The sequence below is a fragment of the Ambystoma mexicanum genome, chromosome 2q, assembly GCF_040938575.1.
Source record: "Ambystoma mexicanum isolate Mex_15411 chromosome 2q, UKY_AmexF1_1, whole genome shotgun sequence".
In the NCBI taxonomy this organism is placed as follows: domain Eukaryota; kingdom Metazoa; phylum Chordata; class Amphibia; order Caudata; family Ambystomatidae; genus Ambystoma; species Ambystoma mexicanum.
The window spans coordinates 1,258,129,206-1,258,149,272 of record NC_090924.1 but is presented as its reverse complement, the minus strand read 5'-3'; the positions used below and the strand labels follow the sequence as shown (position 1 = coordinate 1,258,149,272).

Genomic DNA, 20,067 nt, shown 5'->3' with positions numbered 1-20,067 from the left:
CCACAAGGGCACATTCATTCCCAGTTAAATTCAGGGTGAGGGGAGGAGAAGAGGTTCAGAGAGACGTTTCTAGTCCAGTGCAAGAGATGTCGTCGTTCAAAAGTGTTTAGAAAGAATGTAGGTAGGTAAAGGAGCCATATATAGGAAAAGATATAAGAAAGTATAATTACCAGTCGCAAAGTGTTCGAGGGCATCGGGTGCAGATAGAGATCCTTGGTGGTGAATCAAGCGATGTGTAGATCCTCCATAGGAAATATAGTTTGCTGTAGTCAAGAAGAAGACACAGCTGCAACAAAAATGAGGAGCAAGTGAGTAGAAATCAAACTATGATGAAAGGTAAGTTCAACCCTAGGCACTAGAAGAAATGTAGTACCTGTGGAGTGTACAAGAGGAGTGGCAAATGCTGGAGAAAATATTTGAACGGCGTGGAAGCCTGATATATTCGGGGTTAATTCACGTTAAACACTGTGTAACTTCTGTTCAACGTTCATCAAGAGTCAGCAAAGCACTCCAGAGAATACGATATAAGTGTGAGCTTGAGAGGAATACTAAAACAACATATATTGATACAATACTATCCACAACTAAAGTGTTAGCTGATGAAAAAAATACCTTATGGTATACGCTTAGCAGTTATGGTGCGCGAGCTGTCAGGCACAGAGTGCTGGCAATGCGCTTTCTTCAGTGGGCGGTTTGTAGGGATAGGAACTCAGGCAAAACAAATACAGTGCACTTGTGCACTACGAGTCTCAATGCGCAGATGATGATGATCTGTGAAAAAGTGTAACGGAGAATTAACCCGGATCGAGGTTAAGAAAGTACTTAAACTATAAATCTCAATGGGATAGACAATGCCTGGTAACGTGCGCTTACCTGCACAATAGGAGACCAATTGCAAAGACAGCTGCCGCCGGTCAATGCGTCCTAGCAGCTATGGGAACGGCGCGCAATGTGGAAGAAAAGGTTGGCGAATGTGAAGATAGAGAAGGGACTAAAGCAGTCACCTAAAGGATCGGCCATCTTAGAATGGAGTAAGAAGTCATCGGGTGAGCCCGCCGAAGTAAACCACAATGTGTCAAGAGGAGTGAAAGTATATGTGGAATAAATAATAAAATTGATGAACATAAAGATAAAAAATAAAGGGAAAATAGAAAAAGTATGAAGAGAAAATGTAAACAATACTAATGAGAAATCCTGCAGAGTCAGCAAAAAGAGACTATTCAATGGAGAAGTAGCCAGATTAGGAGGTGCCACTGAAATACAGAAACGTCAAAATGAAACAAGTTCCATCTGCCAGAGTCCAAATGAAAGAGGGAATTTTAACCACTCACAAGGTTAATTCGCATAATGTATGGCTGAAGGGTGGACAAAAGAAAATAAGCAGTTTGTATACATAAGTTGTCGTCCAACATATAACACAAGAGTTCATTATATGTATATACATATATATACATTTTAGTTCAACCTTCAGTGGAGTATGTATTAAAAGGGTATCAAGAGAATAATACAAGTCATTGCAAAATACAATCGGATATTACTTGTTGGCAGTTAAAATTTCCAGATAAAATAAACTTGACATAACTTTGATCTTTACAAAAAAACAACAAGATGCTAGTGTTAGAGGTCAAACATACCCTATTCACAGGAAACAATTAAGGGTAAAATCTTCATTGAGGCCCCAAGGTTGCAAAGAGCCCATTCTGTCGATCCAATAGGCTTCTCTCTGTAGTAAGAGGGATTGAAAGTCACCGCCCCTTGTTGGGTGTTTAACAACTTCAAGTATCTGAAATTTAATTTGGGCAATGGAATGTTTCTCAGAATTGAAGTGTCGGGCTACTGGTGAATATTGGTTCTTACATCATATGTTTGATTTGTGTTCTGTTAGTCTTAGTTTTATGGGTCTTTTTGTCTGGCCAATGTATACCTTCCGACAGGGACATTTCAGTAAATATATTACACCTGATGACAAACAGGTGGAGTAGTCTCTAAGTTTAATTTTTTGTCCAGTTCTCGGGTGGGTTACTACATTACCTTTGATGACGTTGCTGCAGTGTGTACATCTCAAACAAGGGAAGGTGCCCAATTTTTTAGTGGTCAGAAACAGATTCCCAACCCCACCAATGATGTGTTACAAAAGGGGTAAGAACATTAGAGATAAACTAGTAAGGGCAGAAAAAATACCGAAGGATAAGCAACTGTTTCTGACCACTAAAAAATTGGGCACCTTCCCTTGTTTGGGATGTACACACTGCAACAACGTCATTCAAGGTGATGTAGTAACCCACCCGAGAACTGGACAAAAAATTAAATTTAGAGACTACTCCACCTGTTTGTCATCAGGTGTAATATATTTACTGAAATGTCCCTGTCGGAAGGTATACATTGGCCAGACAAAAACACCTATAAAACTAAGACTAACAGAACACAAATCAAACATATGATGTAAGAACCAATATTCACCAGTAGCCCGACACTTCAATTCTGAGAAACATTCCATTGCCCAAATTAAATTTCAGATACTTGAAGTTGTTAAACACCCAACAAGGGGCGGTGACTTTCAATCCCTCTTACTACAGCGAGAAGCCTATTGGATCGACAGAATGGGCTCTTTGCAACCTTGGGACCTCAATGAAGATTTTACCCTTAATTGTTTCCTGTGAATAGGGTATATTTGACCTCTAACACTAGCATCTTCTTGTTTTTTGTAAAGATCAAAGTTATGTCAAGTTTATTTTACCTGGAAATTTTCACTACCAACAAGTAATATCCGATTGTATTTTGCAATGACTTGTATTATTCTCTTGATACCCTTTTAATACATACTCCACTGAAGGTTGAACTAAAATGTATATATATGTATATACATATAATGAACTCTTGTGTTATATGTTGGATGACAACTTATGTATACAAACTGTGCTTATTTTCTTGTGTCCACCATTCAGCCATACATTATGCGAATTAACCTTGTGAGTGGTTAAAATTCCCTCTTTCATTTGGACTCTGGCGGATGGAACTTGTTTCATTTTGACGTTTCTGTATTTCAGTGGCACCTCCTAATCTGTCTACTTCTCCATTGAATAGTCTCTTTTTGCTGACTCTGCAGGATTTCTCATTAGTATTGTTTACATTTTCTCTTCATACTTTTTCTATTTTCCCTTTATTTTTTATCTTTATTTTCATCAATTTTATTATTTATTCCACATATACTTTCACTCCTCTTGACACATTGTGGTTTACCTCGGCGGGCTCACCCGATGACTTCTTACTCCATTCTAAGATGGCCGATCCTTTAGGTGACTGCTTTAGACCCTTCTCTATCTTCACATTCGCCAACCTTTTTCTTCCACATTGCGCGCCGTTCCCATAGCTGCTAAGACGCATTGACCGGCGGCAGCTGTCTTTGCGATTGGTCTCCTATTGTGCAGGTAAGCGCACGTTACTAGGCATTGTCTATCCCATTGAGATTTCTAGTTTAAGTACTTTCTTAACCTCGATCCGGGTTAATTCTCCGTTACACTTTTTCACAGATCATCATCTGCACATTGAGACTCGTAGTGCACAAGTGCACTGTATTTGTTTTGCCTGAGTTCCTATCCCTACAAACCGCCCACTGAAGAAAGCGCATTGCCAGCACGCTGTGCCTGACAGCTCGCGCACCATAACTGCTAAGCGTATACCACAAGGTATTTTTTTCATCAGCTAACACTTAAATTGTGGATAGTATTGTATCAATATATGTTGTTTTAGTATTCCTCTCAAGCTCACACTTATATCGTATTCTCTAGAGTGCTTTGCTGACTCTTGATGAACGTTGAACAGAAGTTACACAGTGTTTAACGTGAATTAACCCCGAATATATCAGGCTTCCACGCCATTCAAATATTTTCTCCAGCATTTGCCACTTCTTTTGTACACTCCACAGGTACTACATTTCTTCTAGTGCCTAGGGTTGAACTTACCTTTCATCATAGTTTGATTTCTACTCACTTGCTCCTCATTTTTGTTGCAGCTGTGTCTTCTTCTTGACTACAGCAAACTATATTTCCCGTGGAGGATCTACACATCGCTTGATTCACCACCAAGGATCTCTATCTGCACCCGATGCCCTCAAACACTTTGCTTACTGGTAATTATACTTTCTTATATCTTGTCCTATATGGCTCCTTTACCTACCTACATTCTTTCTAAACACTTTTGAACGACGACTTCTCTTGCACTGGACTAGAAACGTCTCTCTGAACCTCTTCTCCTCCCCTCACCCTGAATTTAACTGGGAATGAATGTGCTCTTGTGGTACTAGATTAATTACAATTTCTCTGACAATGTAGTCTATTCTGGCTCACAGATAAGACTGAAATGTACAGCATGAGTTTAATGAATTACCTCAAGGTATAAAAAACTTGTACAAACGTTCTCCCCTTTGTTTTTTTCCTTTTGTATGAAGAATTCAATTTTGGCCATATGAAGAAGAGGAAAGTATCCTCGAAACGCGTCGCCACATGAATTGGATTCCACCATTGTTTCAAATTTATTGTGACCTACTATTGCACTGCTTTGCTTCTTGAATTTGTAAATGTTTCTCCTTTTGAAATATTGTGTATTTGACACTTTAGATATAAACTTTTGCTATAAAAACACACAACTGAACCCTTTGGTTTATATGTTTTTTGTATTAATATGAGAAAACAGTAGTGGACTTAGTCCAAACATCCTAAAGTGTGCAGGGGACGGGAGGGTTCCCTTGTTGAATCCTCATTCCAATTGTCTCTACTTTACAAGACTACTTACCTTACGTTCCTACAGAAAATAGAATTGGTTTCTTTTCACTGTGTTTAAAAAAAGGGCTTCTATTACCCCACTCTTGCAACAAAATTAACACATAATGTTAACAATAGAACACAAATTAAAATAAAAATACCACCTTGTTTAGCTAAATTAAGATAAATTATGAGGTATTGTATGGAGTTTCAGGCAATATTTAAAATCCTGATCATGCCCTCTGCATCCACAGGGATGATGGATGCGGTGCCTACTCGTGAGTTAAATACCACCACACTCATGAAGCACTTGGAAGAGAGCTACTAGCACACTACTGGCATGACCCGGGACCTGAGCCAGCTTTGCTTTCAAAGGGGGCTGCTTGAGTAGCTGACTTGAACAATGAACTTTGGTTTTGCCTCTACTAATAACTTGATAGTGTAATAAGTTTAGTAATGAGCATTTAATCGTTTGTATAAATGATTTCCTAAATCTCTATTATTTTTATTTGTTTATTTTTACTGCGCCATAGCCCGCAGGCATTGGGGCACTCAACAGACAACATAATCATTTACAGCTAATGATAAAGGACTAAATTATTCAAACAGAGTTGTTTTAAGATTTTGTTTACGGAAAGTACTGTTGCTTTCCTGGGATTGCATAGATCTGGTCATTTTGTTCCAGCTGCTAGCTGCTTTAATCGGGAAAGATCTACCTTTTCCTCTGGCTCGTTTCATTTGTGCTACTCCAGCGAGAAGGTGCGCGGCACTTGAGCGCAGTGTCCTGTTTAGAGAATGTTTTGTCAGAGTTTGCTTTAGGTAGTCTGGTGCTTCTCCATGGAGGCATTTATGAGCCAGGGCCATTGCTCTAACTTTGGTACTGGAGGGTTACGCTGCCGCCAAGATATGCGCTTTTCAAGTTGGAGGCTGAGCCTTTTCCAATCATCACTCGTCTGGATCACGCAAGGAACCGCACATTCACTGGACAGTGAACTAAAACTGCAACGTCTCCTGTAGTCTTTTTTTTTATTTACTTTCACAATCTGCCAGGTGGAAAGACACGCTACAGTGCTTCGACCGCCTGAGCTATCTATGGCTCGGGCATCTTCAGAGCAAAAGTGATCGGATTAGCATCACAAAGTAACCAAAGCCTGTATGTAGAGCAGTCGTGGTGTTCCCTTACACAAAAATAGGGAATCCTTTAGAGTTCCACTGTTAGGCTACTGCACACATGAGGGCTTGGGCACAGAATGTAGGCCTCACCCTCTAGCGGAAAGGTGAACACGACTCCTGTATGCTGAGTACCTACACGTCTTTCCTATGTAAAGCACTGATAGCATGGGGAAATGGTGTAGATGTTCATGGGTGGGGGGTTGAGTCCAGTGCCCTGTCATCAGAGTTCTCAGAGAACTACTGGAAGGCTGCATGAAAACGTTAGGTGTTTCTATGGGTGCCCAATTGGACGGCGGATCCTTAGTGGGGGAACGTGGTAGGTATAGCAGCCCGTGAATGCCCCCTCCCCCCCCCCCCCCGCCCGTAGGTTGCCAGAGTCGTTCTCCTGGGCCATGCCAATGAATGCGACTTCATGTTTTGGTACCTAATTGCGCACAAGACAACGTGCGTCAGAGGCAGAGCTGGGCTTCAAAGTCGCATGCCCGATAGTACTTGATTTGCTCACACTGATACCCCTCCGCCCCCCTCCCCGACCCCCACACATTCCACCGCACCGTAGTCCACAGTGGGTCGCTGCTGTTCTGCAGCACGCTGTGCAAATGTGCTCTGGTGTCAAAGGCATCCTTAGCGCCCAACGAAGCCACCGCTGGCAGGTACCAAAGATGAACATCCAAGCAGCATCCTCGCGCGCAGGGGATGGGGTGCACCGTCAGGCTGTGCTCTGATTGGCTGGCGGCTCCTGTCCCCGGCAGCCCCCGCCGTGCCGCTGAGTTACAGGACAGCGCCGAGCAAGGGCACGGAGGTGCGGAGGGACAGAGCCCCGTGCGGCGTGGGGCTGGAGGAGAACCCTGCCACAGAGCTGCGCCTGCCACCCGGGCCATTTAGCGACTCGCAGCCCTAAACCTGCCCTGCCAACGGGAGCGGGGGCACAGCCGCAGAGGGCAAATACAGAGACGGTGGAGGGCGAGGAGAGGCAGAGAATAAGCCCGTGCTGCCAGAGGGAGGGGTACACAGGGGCTTCGGGGGAGGTGGCAGCACACAGGGGGAGAGGGGCACATGACACATACACGGGTTCAGCTGACACGCTGGGGGTGACAGGGAGAAGCAGGTATTTAGAGTCAGAGGATGCGGTGGGAAGAGCAAAGTGGGCAGATAAGGAGGGGTGAGGGTGAAGGAGCGCATTGTAAGGACACAGAGAAAAGAAAAGGGGGAGCAGGTCTTGAAATGGAAAACCAACGGTAAAAGGTAAAGAGCGGTGGTTGAGAGAAAAATTGCGTAATAGAAGGCATAACGAGAGCAAATAGAGAGTAGATAATTACAATAAAAGGCACAGAAAGAGTGCGAGGAAATACAACGGGGAAGACCTAGGCAAGGCGGGCGAGAAGAAACACGGGCGAGGAAAGAGAAGGCGGGAAAAGAGAGTTGGGTTCAGATAGAAAATGGAGTAGCTTTTAAAGAGGCGCAGGAAGGGCCGGAAAGGGAGACAGGTAAAAGGTAAGGAGAGGGGTGGGGAGATGCGAAAATAAGAGCGGGCGGGCGGGAAGCAATAGGCATAGAAGGAGAGAAAGGAAAGGGGTCAGGAAGGGCCAAAAAGGGGGGCCGAAGTAATGAGAGGAGGGAAGGGAAGGATGAGGAGGGAGAGCTGCAGGCAGCAGAGGTGCAGCAGGGGAGAAAGGGAGAGGAAGGGAAAGGGAGACGCAGAGATGTAAAAAGGGAAAGCGAGGGGGAGGCAGAAGGCTGGGGCAGAGAGAGGATGTGCTGACAGGCATCCAGCCGAGCAGGCCAGCCCCCGGCAAGGATGCAGATAGCAGGAGCCGCAGAGAAGCAGAGGGGACTAGGAGCGGCCAGACGAGGAGCCGAGGCCATGTAAACACCCGGGGGAGGGCGCCGGCCGAGGGCACCTGTGCAAAGGATGGGGAACTCTCCGCACAAGCAGAGGAGCAAGCGCCAGCAGCAGCCGAGGGCGAACCCAGCAACAGGTACCACTTCCCGTTCTCTCGCCGGGGCTGCTGTGGTGGGACGCCTTCCAGGTGTCATTTCAGTCGTCGTTATTTAAAAAAAAAAAAAAACGTGATGCAATGACACATGCTGCGTATTCAAGATGGCACAGGTGATGCCGACTGCCCGGCGATGCTGGAGTGAAATGACGCGGGGGATTGTGCCATGTACCGCTCTGGATGGAGCCGGCAACGCAATGTAAACAGAGAGCTTGCCTGCCTGGCTGCAGACAGGCAGGCGAGCAGGCAGGCAGATTCCAGGCGTATCTGCCTGCTGCTGCAAGCCCAGGCTTTGCGAACCCTTCGCTGTGGCGGAATGGCACACGCTCTGCCTTGCAGGTCACTGGCTATTTCAAGTTCCGGGGACATGTGGTTGACACACATACGCACTACAACAGGGCATTTTGCATGTTGCACATTATTGTATGATGTACAGGCGCCTGCAATTTGGGATGTCTATGCAAAATGAATACCGTAAGCAGTCAATGACACACGTTAATGGCACACCCAGGAGGCAACCATCGTTGTGTTTATATACTCTGCACACATATGCACTCTCATGAAATGTGCAAGCAAACGCAGGCATCTTCACTTTACAACCTCACCCAAGCAGGTTGTATGCAAACCCACCCTTCAATGCAATTGTGCACTCACGAAACACACACACACACACACACACTAAAGGCACACACTGCCGGTCATTCGAGCCGTTTTTACTTTTAATGCACGTAGGCAGTGCATGCTAACACTGTAAACAACCGCTCACTGCACCCCTCAGGTGAGCTAGGGGTTCACCCAGTCTGCCCCCAGATACACCTCCTGCTCAAGGGGTTCACCCGGCCTGCCCCCAGGCACACCTCCTGCTCAAACACTCTGGAAGAAAGCGAGACGTTCTGGCGACCACTTTCTGGCTATTGCGCAGACACCCGAGCCACGGTGTGCCCTTGAGGTGCACCGTGGGGCACTTTCAAGCACTTTTCAGCAGACAGTTGCTATGCCCATGTGCATCCGGGGGCCTATACATAGGCATGCCAAGGCTTAAGCAGTGGGTTCAGCTGACACTATGTCGTGGTGCTTCTGCTCGAGAAGGAATGCCTTTGATATCACACAAGCTAAGACCAGCGTAGATAACTTGTCTCCAAAAGTGTGCGCATGTGCACTAATGTCTCCAAGCATGCAGGCCAAGCGGCCTATTTATACCAGAGCTATACACGTCACACGCACAGACTGCTTCTTAAAGAGACAGCAGCAACCACCACAACACCCACTAAAAATACAAAGGGGAAAGGGGAGCAAGCTTGTGTCAAGGACCCCTCTATCTCTAGACGGGTGGGTCAGTCCACCCCCGTCCCTTTCCCCCAGAGTACTCATTGACACCGTTTTATGTATTTATTCAATTTGTTTTGTTTTATTGGTTTTATTTTTAAACCTTTAACAATTTCCATTTCTATGTACATTGCCATGTTCTTAAAAGAATTAAGAATATTAGAACATCACATTTAAACAATAAATGCATTTCCAAGATTTGGAACCACGTTACATAGGCAAAGGACATTATCCACTCCAACTCTATACGGCCCTCCTCCCTTCCTTGATCCCTCCATCATCCGTTTTATTTTGGCATTTTAATTAGAGCTAGGCCCTGCATTAGACCCTGGAATATAACACGCTCCTTTCAAAAGTTGTGTCTAATTCTGAGTTTTCTCTCTATTACCGTTTCCATCCGATCTCTAAAATGTCTGTAGTGAATTTTACCTCTGCGAAGATAAGCAATGGATGTTCTCCCAATAGTAGCAATTCCTCCAATCCTCTGCCGACAGAGAGTGCCCTTCCTCTATGAATGTTCCTATGTGTAGTGTTCTCTCAGTCGTCAAGCCTCTACAGTAAACTATTATGTGCTTCAGGGACTCTACGTAGACTTGTTGACCACAAAACCTACAAGACATTTCAGATTTATCTATTTGCCTTCGAGCTCCCAGCACCTCCTGTGTTAAATAGAGGTTTAGGCATATTCTCATGAATTGATCTCTAAATCTTCTACACAGGAACGTTACCATATTTTTCCACATAGATCTCAGGGCTCTCTGTTATAATCCCTCATTAATATGAGTCTCTTTTATCTTGAGTGGCTATCCAGCCATCTCAATACAGTTCAGCTTTCACTTCCATTGGATTGATAATTAGATCTTCTAGTGTCGCATTCAGGTTTGTTAATTTAATCATTTTTGATCCAGAGGCCACTCCAATCGTTTACCTGGTATGGCTCCCAGAATTTTCAAAGGTGGAGATGAGTTGGCAATGAGGGGTTTTCGGAATTGGGTTATTGACTTCCAAAGGCTCACTGAGTAAAGGGATAGTAGTCCCAATTGAAATCTAATCCAGTGCCAAGGGGAGTCCCTTTGGAAGTCGCAAAACCTTCTTCCAAAAAATTCCCTCTAAAGTATCCCAGAATTGCCAGGGGAGATTTAGTCCAGACTCTCCACTGAATGGCAAAATCGGGATTACTTTCATATTATAGAAGGTCACACTAGGAACCATTTAGATCTACCAATCTGTTATGTAATGCCAGACCGTGGGAGGCTACATTTTTGGCCTTTATTCTCAAACTCAGGCTGCAAGGGGTCTCGATCGTGCTCTGATTCACACATACGCCCAGGTATGTAATGTTCTCAATTCTCTCTGAGCATTTGGTCCCAATTCTTCATTTAAATTTGAATATTTGGGTTCCTCCACCTGCATTTATAATCATGCCTTCCGATTAATTCGCAGATCATTTCTCTTGATATAGCTTTCTAGGCACACAAGCATTCTTTGTAGGCCTATGGGTGTTTTGTCAATCAAGACCAGGTCCTCAGCATAGAGAACCAAAGGTATTGGGGTTCCATTCATTTTAGGGGCAAGACCCTGACTTGAGCCTAATGTTCTGCTAAGTCAGACAAGTACAAATTAAACAAGGCTGGTGCTAAACGGCAGCCCTGTTTGAGCCCTTGATAGGTCTGGATTTCTCTAGACAACCCTCCCTGCATGTTCAGATGGACCTGCATAGATGTTCCAGAGTATAATTCCTTTATGGATTGCAACACATGAGTCGGACATCGCAGCCCATACAGTTTTCTCCACAATCTCTCCCTACTGATCACTTTTAGCACCTGTTCTAAGTCCACAAAGGCTACATAGATTTTAGTTTTTTCCTTTTTTGTCTGCATTTTCAGGAGATTTGGCAGGAAGAAAGTGACAGAGGTTCCTACGCCATTAACAAAAGCCATCTGGCGGGGATCTGGGACTCCTGCTTTATTTGCCCATTTCATTAGGTAGTTCAATATCAGAGAAGCAAATAGTTTTCCGAAGATGTCAAGAAGGGCGATGGGCGATATTTTTTTGGATCAGCAGTTTTGTGGTTTTGGGTAGGGTTTCTTATGCTTCACCTTCTCACAATCACTACACCTTGCTCGCCCTGGTCACATTGGTCGAGATGGCTGGATATAAAGGCACCATATTTCCCCCTTTGGACTTTCCGATCTAAATTGTTGTGAATAGCAGCTATATCCTTTGATAGCTCAAACACTTATATTGAAGAAGATGACTCTTCCCTCCCGTCTACCTTGGAATCTCCTTTCTCCTGTTGCCTTATTACCTCTAGGGTTCCGCCCATGGGAACACGCGGTGTATGGGTCGCTCTGTCATCTTCCAAAATGTGTGCACCCTCTTCTATGGCTAACCCTTGCTTTTGGTTTGCGTAATTCTACATATTGTCCTCAGTTTCTATAGCTGCACTCTTGTTACAGTCGACCCTGGGCTGGTCCTCTTTGTCCATAACTCCCCCCTCTAGAGCTCCATAATCAGCACCCTTGGGGGAGTTAAAAACTCCTTCTGCCGGTAACATTTCGTTATCAGTTACATCTAGCTGCGTAGTTGCTTGATTTAATATCACTTCACAAGCATTGCGCTTACCATTCTTTGCAGCCAGGTCAGATAATGGTCTCACCTCGTTCTCCTGCTTGGATTCCGACATCTATCTTACGGTAGTCGGTCGTTGTAGTTTCAGTTGGCATCGAGTGCGCATTCACATTTGGGCCATCACTCCGATAGGATTTTAAGCGCACTAGATGTTTTAGTACACACAAGTACTCGCCAAAAGAGAAGGACGAACTAGAAGGAAAGGGGTGCGAATCGAATTGTACAATGGCCGCGGGAAGCATCCTCCAGCGGACTACAGCAGGCCACATTTGCACCACTTTCTACTCCGTGTCCCGCGGGTCTGATTGATTTTAAGGTGTGATGCACTGAGAGTCAGCTGTGACCACACATCTCAGTAATAGTCATGGAAAAGTTCCTTTGCCAGCATACAGCTCACAGCAGATCACTTCGGAACCACTTCTCACTCCGCGACCCGCGGGTCTGAATGATTTTAAGATCTGATGCACCGAGAGTCAGCTGTGACCACGCCTGTCAGTAATAGTCACGGAAAAGATGCTTCGCCAGTATACAGCTCACAGCAGACCACTTCCTGCTCAGAGTTCCCTGTTTTATACTCTCTGCACAAGGAGCCGAAGTGCAGGTCAGTCCGAGGCACCGGGTAAGGGACATCCTGGTAGACAAAAGCAACAAGATTGATGAGCGTTTAGAGTCTGCAAGGATAACAGAGGAAAGCTCCAGGTGCATCCCTAGGCACTTGAGCCATCAACCCAGGGCTAAACCACAGGAGAGTCAGGAGACTGCAATAAAAAATAATATAGTTCTGATAACCCAAACCCAAATGCAGATACACAGATTCTGACAATGAAGGTGTCCATTCAAAGCACCCATTCACTAATCCATCCATCTATCGATCCTCTTCATCTCTGTCTGTCCACTCAGCTTCTTCATATCCAACCTTTAATCATCCATCCAATCATCTATCTGTCCATCCACTCACCCATCCCCATCATCTTCATCTGTCCATTCAGCTACCCGCTTAATATCCAAACGTCCATCCACACATCCATCCATCCACCCACCCATCCATTCTGTGCATCTCCCACTGTCCACTCAGCCACCATTTTTATATACAACCATGCATATCGCCTCATCACATTCATCGGTTCACCCAGTTATATTCATCATATCCATCAATCTATCCACTTATCCATCCTTTTCTCATCACCCGTTCACTCAGACATCCACAACACATCAGGCATCTTTTTACAATTTATCCTTCCACCCATACACTATTCAAAACACATCCTCATCACCTGTCCACCCAGCCATCCGTTCCATTGTGATGCATCCGTCCATCCTCCTCATCTTCATATATTGATCCATTCATCCACTATATATCTATCCATCCATCCAACCAAATCCATTTCTTACAATTCATCCACTCAACATTCCTCATCAACTTTATCCACCCACTCGGTCATCCTCTTCACATCCATCCACCACTCCATCTATCCATCCATCCATCCATCCATCCATCCATCCACCAATCTATTCTCTTCATCTCCATCGGTCCACTTATTTGTATTTTCTATTTATTACATTTTTATATAGCGCTTTACGCCAAAGCGCTTTAAAAGAGGACCAAAAGAATACAATAAGCATTGTAAAACAACATGTGAATCAAGTAACAGAGAGCAGTACATGCAACAGTTTACTTGAATGCATAGGTGTAACATGAGTGATGTAAGACTGTAGTGGGTGAGGCATCAAGAAGGAGTTAGGACGGGTGGTAGGATCAAGAGAGAGAGGTAGTAGAATATGTCAGGGTGGGGATCGGAAAGAGGGGTAGGAGGAGATAGAGCGGATAGGGAGACAGTTAGTCACCTTCTTCATATGCATATGCGTATCCATCTTCATCGCCTTACTCAGCCATCCTTTTCATATCCATCATACATCCATCCATTCATCCGCTCACCCATCCTCTTCATCGCCATCGATTAACTCAGCTAGCCTTTGCATATCCATCCATCCATCCCTTCCTTCCGCTCCACTCACCTCTGCCCTCCCTCCCAGCGGCAATATCTATTGAAATCAATGTTTTCATTAGAGATGATACCACACAGAATCACTTTTGGAAGTTCATTGGCTGAACGTGTATGTGTAAACGACACATGCCACAGGCATCTCGGTACCCTCCACGCCCAAACGTGGGACACAGCCCATGGGTGTACTATACATTCCCAGTTCTCACAAACCAACACACACATCTGCACTATGTTTTGCCCTCTGAGTTTGTGGCTTGTACAGACATCAGAGGCACCAATGTGCCCTAAAACATGCCAAATACCCTATTTTGCGTGCCCCCTCCCCTCGCATACGTTTCTCATCACTTTGCCTACAAAATAAGGTGCATTCCTGATGTAGCTTTCATTAAAACTCTCACCGTACAAATGCCATGAACCAGTTTTAGAAGGTATGTGACATCAGTTCCAACCTCTGACAATCAGGGTTCTATGACAGAAACTGCACCCGCACAAGTGCACTTTTGCATGCTATAGGCAAATATATGTGTAGTATGCTGCTGGTGTCACACTGTTTTTGAGAATATTTCAAGCAAGCAGTTCATTTGTAAGCATTGAAATTATGTCATTTGATTATAATTTATATATTACTAGCTGGGGTACCCAGCGTTGCTCGTGTCCTATTGAGTGGTGTTTCATGTGGCCTGGAGGATGTTGCTGTTGTCCTCGTGTCGGCAAGTCTTGCTTCAGTTTGCTCTGGTGTCTCATGTGCCCTGGAAGATGTTGCTCCTGTCCTCATGGCAGCAAGTCTTGCTTCAGTTTGCTCTGGTGTCTCATGTGCCCCGGAGGATTTTGCTCTTGTCCTCATGGCAGCAAGTCTTGCTTCAGTTTGCTCTGGTGTCTCATGTGCCCTGGATGATGTTGCTCTTGTCCTCATGTCAGCAAGTCTTGCTTCAGTTTGCTCTGGCATTTGCCCTGGAGAAAGTTGCTCTTGTCCTCTGGTCGGCAAGTCGTGCTGCTGTTTGTTGTTGTGTTTCAGAAGCTCTTCATATTGATTTTCGCTTTGCATCAGATGGAGCTTTTCCACGTGATGTTTGTTTTTTGGGAAGCATGTGTCAGTCACTTAATGGTTTCAGCACATTTAAGAAAATGTTCAAGAAACATTCATTGATTGTGCTCTCTTCTCATGAATGAACTTAAGTAAACTGTAACCTTGCCATTTACCATATTTGGAGGGGCGTGATAAAAACATTTTTAAATTCTTTTTTTTAATTCCCTTTAAAAATGCTTTGATAAACAGTTTCGAACTGTATACAGTAGTAATACATTTTAAAGGAATAACCAACATATGGAACATTTAGCTTCAGACACTTCCAAATGTTGTCTCCTTCTAGGACCTACTGTAGTGAATCGGGGTGAGCATCAGTAAATGAAGGGGTTCACAGAGTGAATTATTTGCATCCAAACATAGACTGCAATCTTGCCCCAGACAAATGAGGAGTCCATGAAAGATTTGGTAGCAGTGGGTTCACCGGTGTGGATTGGTACAGCCAGACAAACATCCAGACACATACACATTTTGTTTTGCATATAAGATTTTTGCATCCAAACATAGACTACGATCTTGCCCCAGACAAAAGAGGAATCCATGCACAATTTGGTAGACCTGGGTTCAATGGTGTGGATTTGCGTAGCCGGACAAACACACACACACACACACACACACACACACACACATACATTCAGCTTCATATATAAAGATATAGTATTGGTAGTTTGCTTTATCTTTATTGTCCTGATTTATTATATGCATTAATAGAATAATTTCATATTTACTGTTATGTACTAGTACAATGCTGTTATTGGCACTGTTTAATAAGTAATATGACATTTCTGACCTTCTATCCATGTGGTCTCCACTGAGCTGTTCAGTAATGCTACTTCAAAGAGTTTCCGAATCCAGTTCTCCAGAGCAAAAAAGATTCTTTGTTTACAGGACATCCGCACAAAAATACCTGTGAACTCAGTGGGCCTCATGCACAAAGTGTATTGTGCTTGTGACCAAAATGCGATTGATTCACAAAGCGAATCTGCATGCACAGATTCCCGATCTACACATCTGCAAAGGTTCACGTTCTCGATTTGCACACATGCCGAAGATGTATACAACTTAATGGGTGCACATTCATTAGTCCCTAATTTCATAGGCAGATAGTGAGTGGCAACTGACAGGCAATGCAAATGAATGTTTGGCAATGGACAGGCAATGCAAATGGATGAGTGGCAATGGGCAGGCGATGCAAATGAATGTTTGGCAATGGACAGGCAATGCAAATGGATGAGTGGCAATGGGCAGGCGATGCAAATGAATGTTTGGCAATGGACAAGCAATGCAAATGGATGAGTGGCAGTGGACAGGCGATGCAAATGAATCTTTTGCAATGGACAGGCAATGCAAATGAATGCTTGGCAATGGACAGGCAATGGACAGGTAATGCAAAAGGATGAGTGGCAGTGGATAGGCGATGCAAATGAATGTTTTGCAATGGACAGGCAATGCAAATGAATGCTTGGCAATGGACTGGCAATGCAATTAATGCTTGGCAATGGACAAGTAATGCACATGGATGAGTGGTAATGGACAGGCAATGCAAATTAATGATTGGCAATGGACAGGCAATGCAAATTGATGTTTGGCAATGGACAGGCAATGCAAATGGATCAGTGACAATGGACAGGCAATGCAAATGGATGAGTGGCAATGGACAGGCAATGCAAATGGATAAGTGGCAATGGACTGGCAATGCAAATGTGGGACAAACCTAAAAACGTATGCTATGTCACAAAAAGAAGCACACCATTTGCTCTTATTGCAATTTGCTACTGTTCTAACCTGCCTTAAGTCACATTTGGGGCCTAGGGAAATCTGTAGGAACAAATAAAACATTCTGTAACATTTTCCCATGAAAGCGACAACCTTCTCCTACAGTTTTACACCCATTCTTTTGAAGATGTGCATATCCCTCTTTTCTATTGTTCGAGTTCAGTGATTTGGTACTTTTTTGTTAATCGGCATGCTTAAGCTCATTGCTCATGGCGCATAAGGGATTCTTTTTGCATGCACAAACATTATTCTTGGTGAAGCAACCCCAGTACATTTAATAGGGATCTATTGAGGGTGTACTGTTTCTGGCTCTACCACTCACTCTCCCTCCCACCCTCTCAATCCCTGTCTTCAAGAGTTCAAGCGCTGCTCCCTGTCAGTCCTTCCGCTGCTCTGAGAAAGATTCCCGGGCAGGCCTATATCAGCAGTTAAGGACTGCACGCGGAGGAATCGCATTGTCTGTCCAGCTCTCAACATTCCAAGGCGTGTGCTCATTGTGGCTGCAAAATGTCTGATTTTTGTTCTCAATACATCTTTTTAATAGTGAGTGCAAAATAGCACAAACATTTAATTTGTAACAAGCAGGATCATACAAGAAAAGAATTCCTTAAGAGTTACATATGTACATCTTTTTGTCTCGAAGAAGGAAGTGGATTTTCTTCTCAATGTCTTCACGAACCCTGCATTCCTCATTTCTTTGAGAGATACATTGGGTGAAGTGTTTCGAAACTTAGGCCAACATCCAATTGAATACCCTGCAAAGCAGGTGAATGCATGGATATACGCTGCCACTTTCTTATGTCCTTTTCCATGACACCTAGTGCATGCCCATGTTAAATGCGCGCCAGTTTAACTATATTTGCAATTAAAATGCTCAATTTATGAAGACAACCTTGTTATTTAAATACTACAACATAAAACCACATTTAATTTACTGAGTTTTTCTACTTACTTTCTCAGTCTTAAAGTAAACATTTTTACTTTGCAACAATACATAAAACATTTATCGCTACAACCACTATGTGCTAGTATAACCCTTGGAGGCGTCATTGTCGCTTGGGATAATGACTCTTCCCAAATTTATGGCACACAGCTTTGCCTCAGGCCATAACTTGGTGGCAAGTCATTATCCCACAATAACACACCCTTCCATGGTCTACAAAGGCTATATTATGCTTATACTGAGTTGCCTGCAGGATTGTGGATGCCCTGCATTTCCTGCATAGCCGGTGTCCAAGGGCAAGAGCCTGCGTCTCAGTATGGCAGTCAGTTTTGGATATATTGTTATAATTATACTGATTGATTGAGGGTATTATAACGCATGTCATAACGGAACTTAATCATATCTAGACGCAATCGATTTGACAAGCCACACGAAAAAGTACCAGTTTCAAGCATGTTTAGGTAGTTTTTATCAGAATCCGTCTCAATCATTTAAAAAGGTACATTGTTACTGCTTGGCAAGCTGGAATAAATAAAGATTACTTTTTCCTGATTTCTCATGGAAGCCTATTCCATAATTTGGGTCCATACACAGAAAATCTATGATCTCCTCTATATACACAGGAAGAGGGGGTAACCAAAAGAAACATGTCCCAGATGCAAGGACCCGGGTTGGTTGATAGAAACTCAACTTCTCCACCAGGTAGGAGGAAGCAAAATTGTTGAAGCATTTGTATATCATACGCAAAATCTTGAAGTTGATCCTATCCTCCACTGCCAACCAATGAAAGGAGCGCTGCAGCCTTGGGATGGATGAGAACTTACTCACTCCGAACATCAGTCTGACTGCAGCATTTTGGGCCTTCTAGATTTGGTGGATATGTTTAGCCGGGGCACCAGCTAGCATTCTGTTATAATAATCTATCAGTGAATTTACCAATGCTTCCACCATTGCCTTGTGGTCCTTCATAGGGACAAAGGGGAGGGCGTTCTGCAAAAGCCACACAGAGTAGAAGGCAGCCTGCACTTTTGGCCCAATATGGCATTTGTTGCTCAAATTATTCTGCAAATGTGGCAGAGATTCTTAATTTTGCAACCAAACTTCAGTTCTGATATCCCCAGAAATGGGGCAGGAGGGCATCTCTCCCTGCTAAGCAGATGCTTTGGTCCAAACAGGGCAACCTCAGTTTTATTGGGATTAAGATGGATCCAATCAGTAGACACCCAACTACTGACTTCCTCATATCAGAGTCCTACCCTGGAGAACGATTCCTCCACATTGCCCAGCCTAATGAACACCTGTGTATCATCCACGTTTTACTGAAAACAAACCTTATGTTTCCGCAGGATGTCAATTAATGGGTGTAAATGTAAGCGAAACAACAACGGAGAAAGGGAGGACCCTTGAGGAACTCCATAATCCTGGGGAAGACTGTCTGAGAGGTAACCTCCTAACCACACTCATTGTTGGTTCTTTGTTTCCCTTAGTTGTTTGATAAGAATTCCGTGATCCAGAGTACCTAACATTGCGGAGAGGTCCAACACTACAAGAAGTGACAGAGTTTCCCTTGATCTGCCACTCGTATACGTTCGTCCCAAACTGCCACAAGCGCAATCTGCATCCCAAATTTAGGGAGGAAACCAGATTGCAAAGGGTCCAATTTGACTCTCTTGCAACTTATTCCTGCAGTTGGCCTGTGACAAATTTCTCCAAGCATTTTCCAGGCCAGGGTAGGCATTCAACTGAGCAATCATTTTGATTGTTATAAGGGTCAAGGTTGTCTTTTTTCAAGAGAGCTGAGATATTGGCTTTTTCAGATCTGAAGGGATTGAGAAGTGCTAGCAAGATTACTGATGCCAGGCACTCCCTGCAGTACCATAGACCATGGTCAAGAGCCTGGAGCTCAGTATGGAAGTCAGATTTGGATATATATTGTTATAATTATAGTGAGAGGTGCTAGCAAGATTATGAATGCCGGTATACCCTGCATTACCAGTGACCAGGGGCAAGGGCTTACATTTCCCTATGGAGGTCAGCTTCGATATGTATGTTTTATTATACTTATATTGAGAGTTTCTAGTGGGGCTATTTATGCCCGGCATTCCCTGCATTACCAGTGTCCAAGAACTAGACCTTTGGATCAGTGTTTGGAAGTCAGCTTCAGATATATATGTATATTTGATATCATTATACGGAAAGGTGCTAGCGGGACTATGCATGCCTGACATTTGCTGCATAGCCGATATCCAAGGAGAAGAACCTGGATCTCCATATGGAAGTCAGATTCAGATAAACATTATTATGTCCCAGGGGAGTGACGTGCATTCCTCCATTGGCCAATTTCCAGGCTATATGACATGCTATGGCTCAG

The 20,067-nt window shown here is 44.0% G+C and overlaps 1 protein-coding gene across 2 annotated transcripts in view; it reads left to right on the top strand.

Moving 5' to 3' along the window:
- NHSL2 (NHS like 2) overlaps positions 1-20,067 on the top strand; it is a 1,544,548-nt gene that overhangs the window by 728,946 nt on the left and 795,535 nt on the right. Inside the window, exon 1 of one of the 2 annotated variants that reach the window (XM_069648640.1) lies at positions 7,483-7,912. The exons of the other annotated variant lie outside the window; for it this stretch is intronic. Within the exon in view, the coding sequence (XP_069504741.1) occupies positions 7,846-7,912 (67 nt within the window). The 5' untranslated portion in view covers positions 7,483-7,845. Of the gene's footprint in view, positions 1-7,482; positions 7,913-20,067 lie in introns of those variants that run through there. 2 annotated transcript variants of the gene reach the window in all.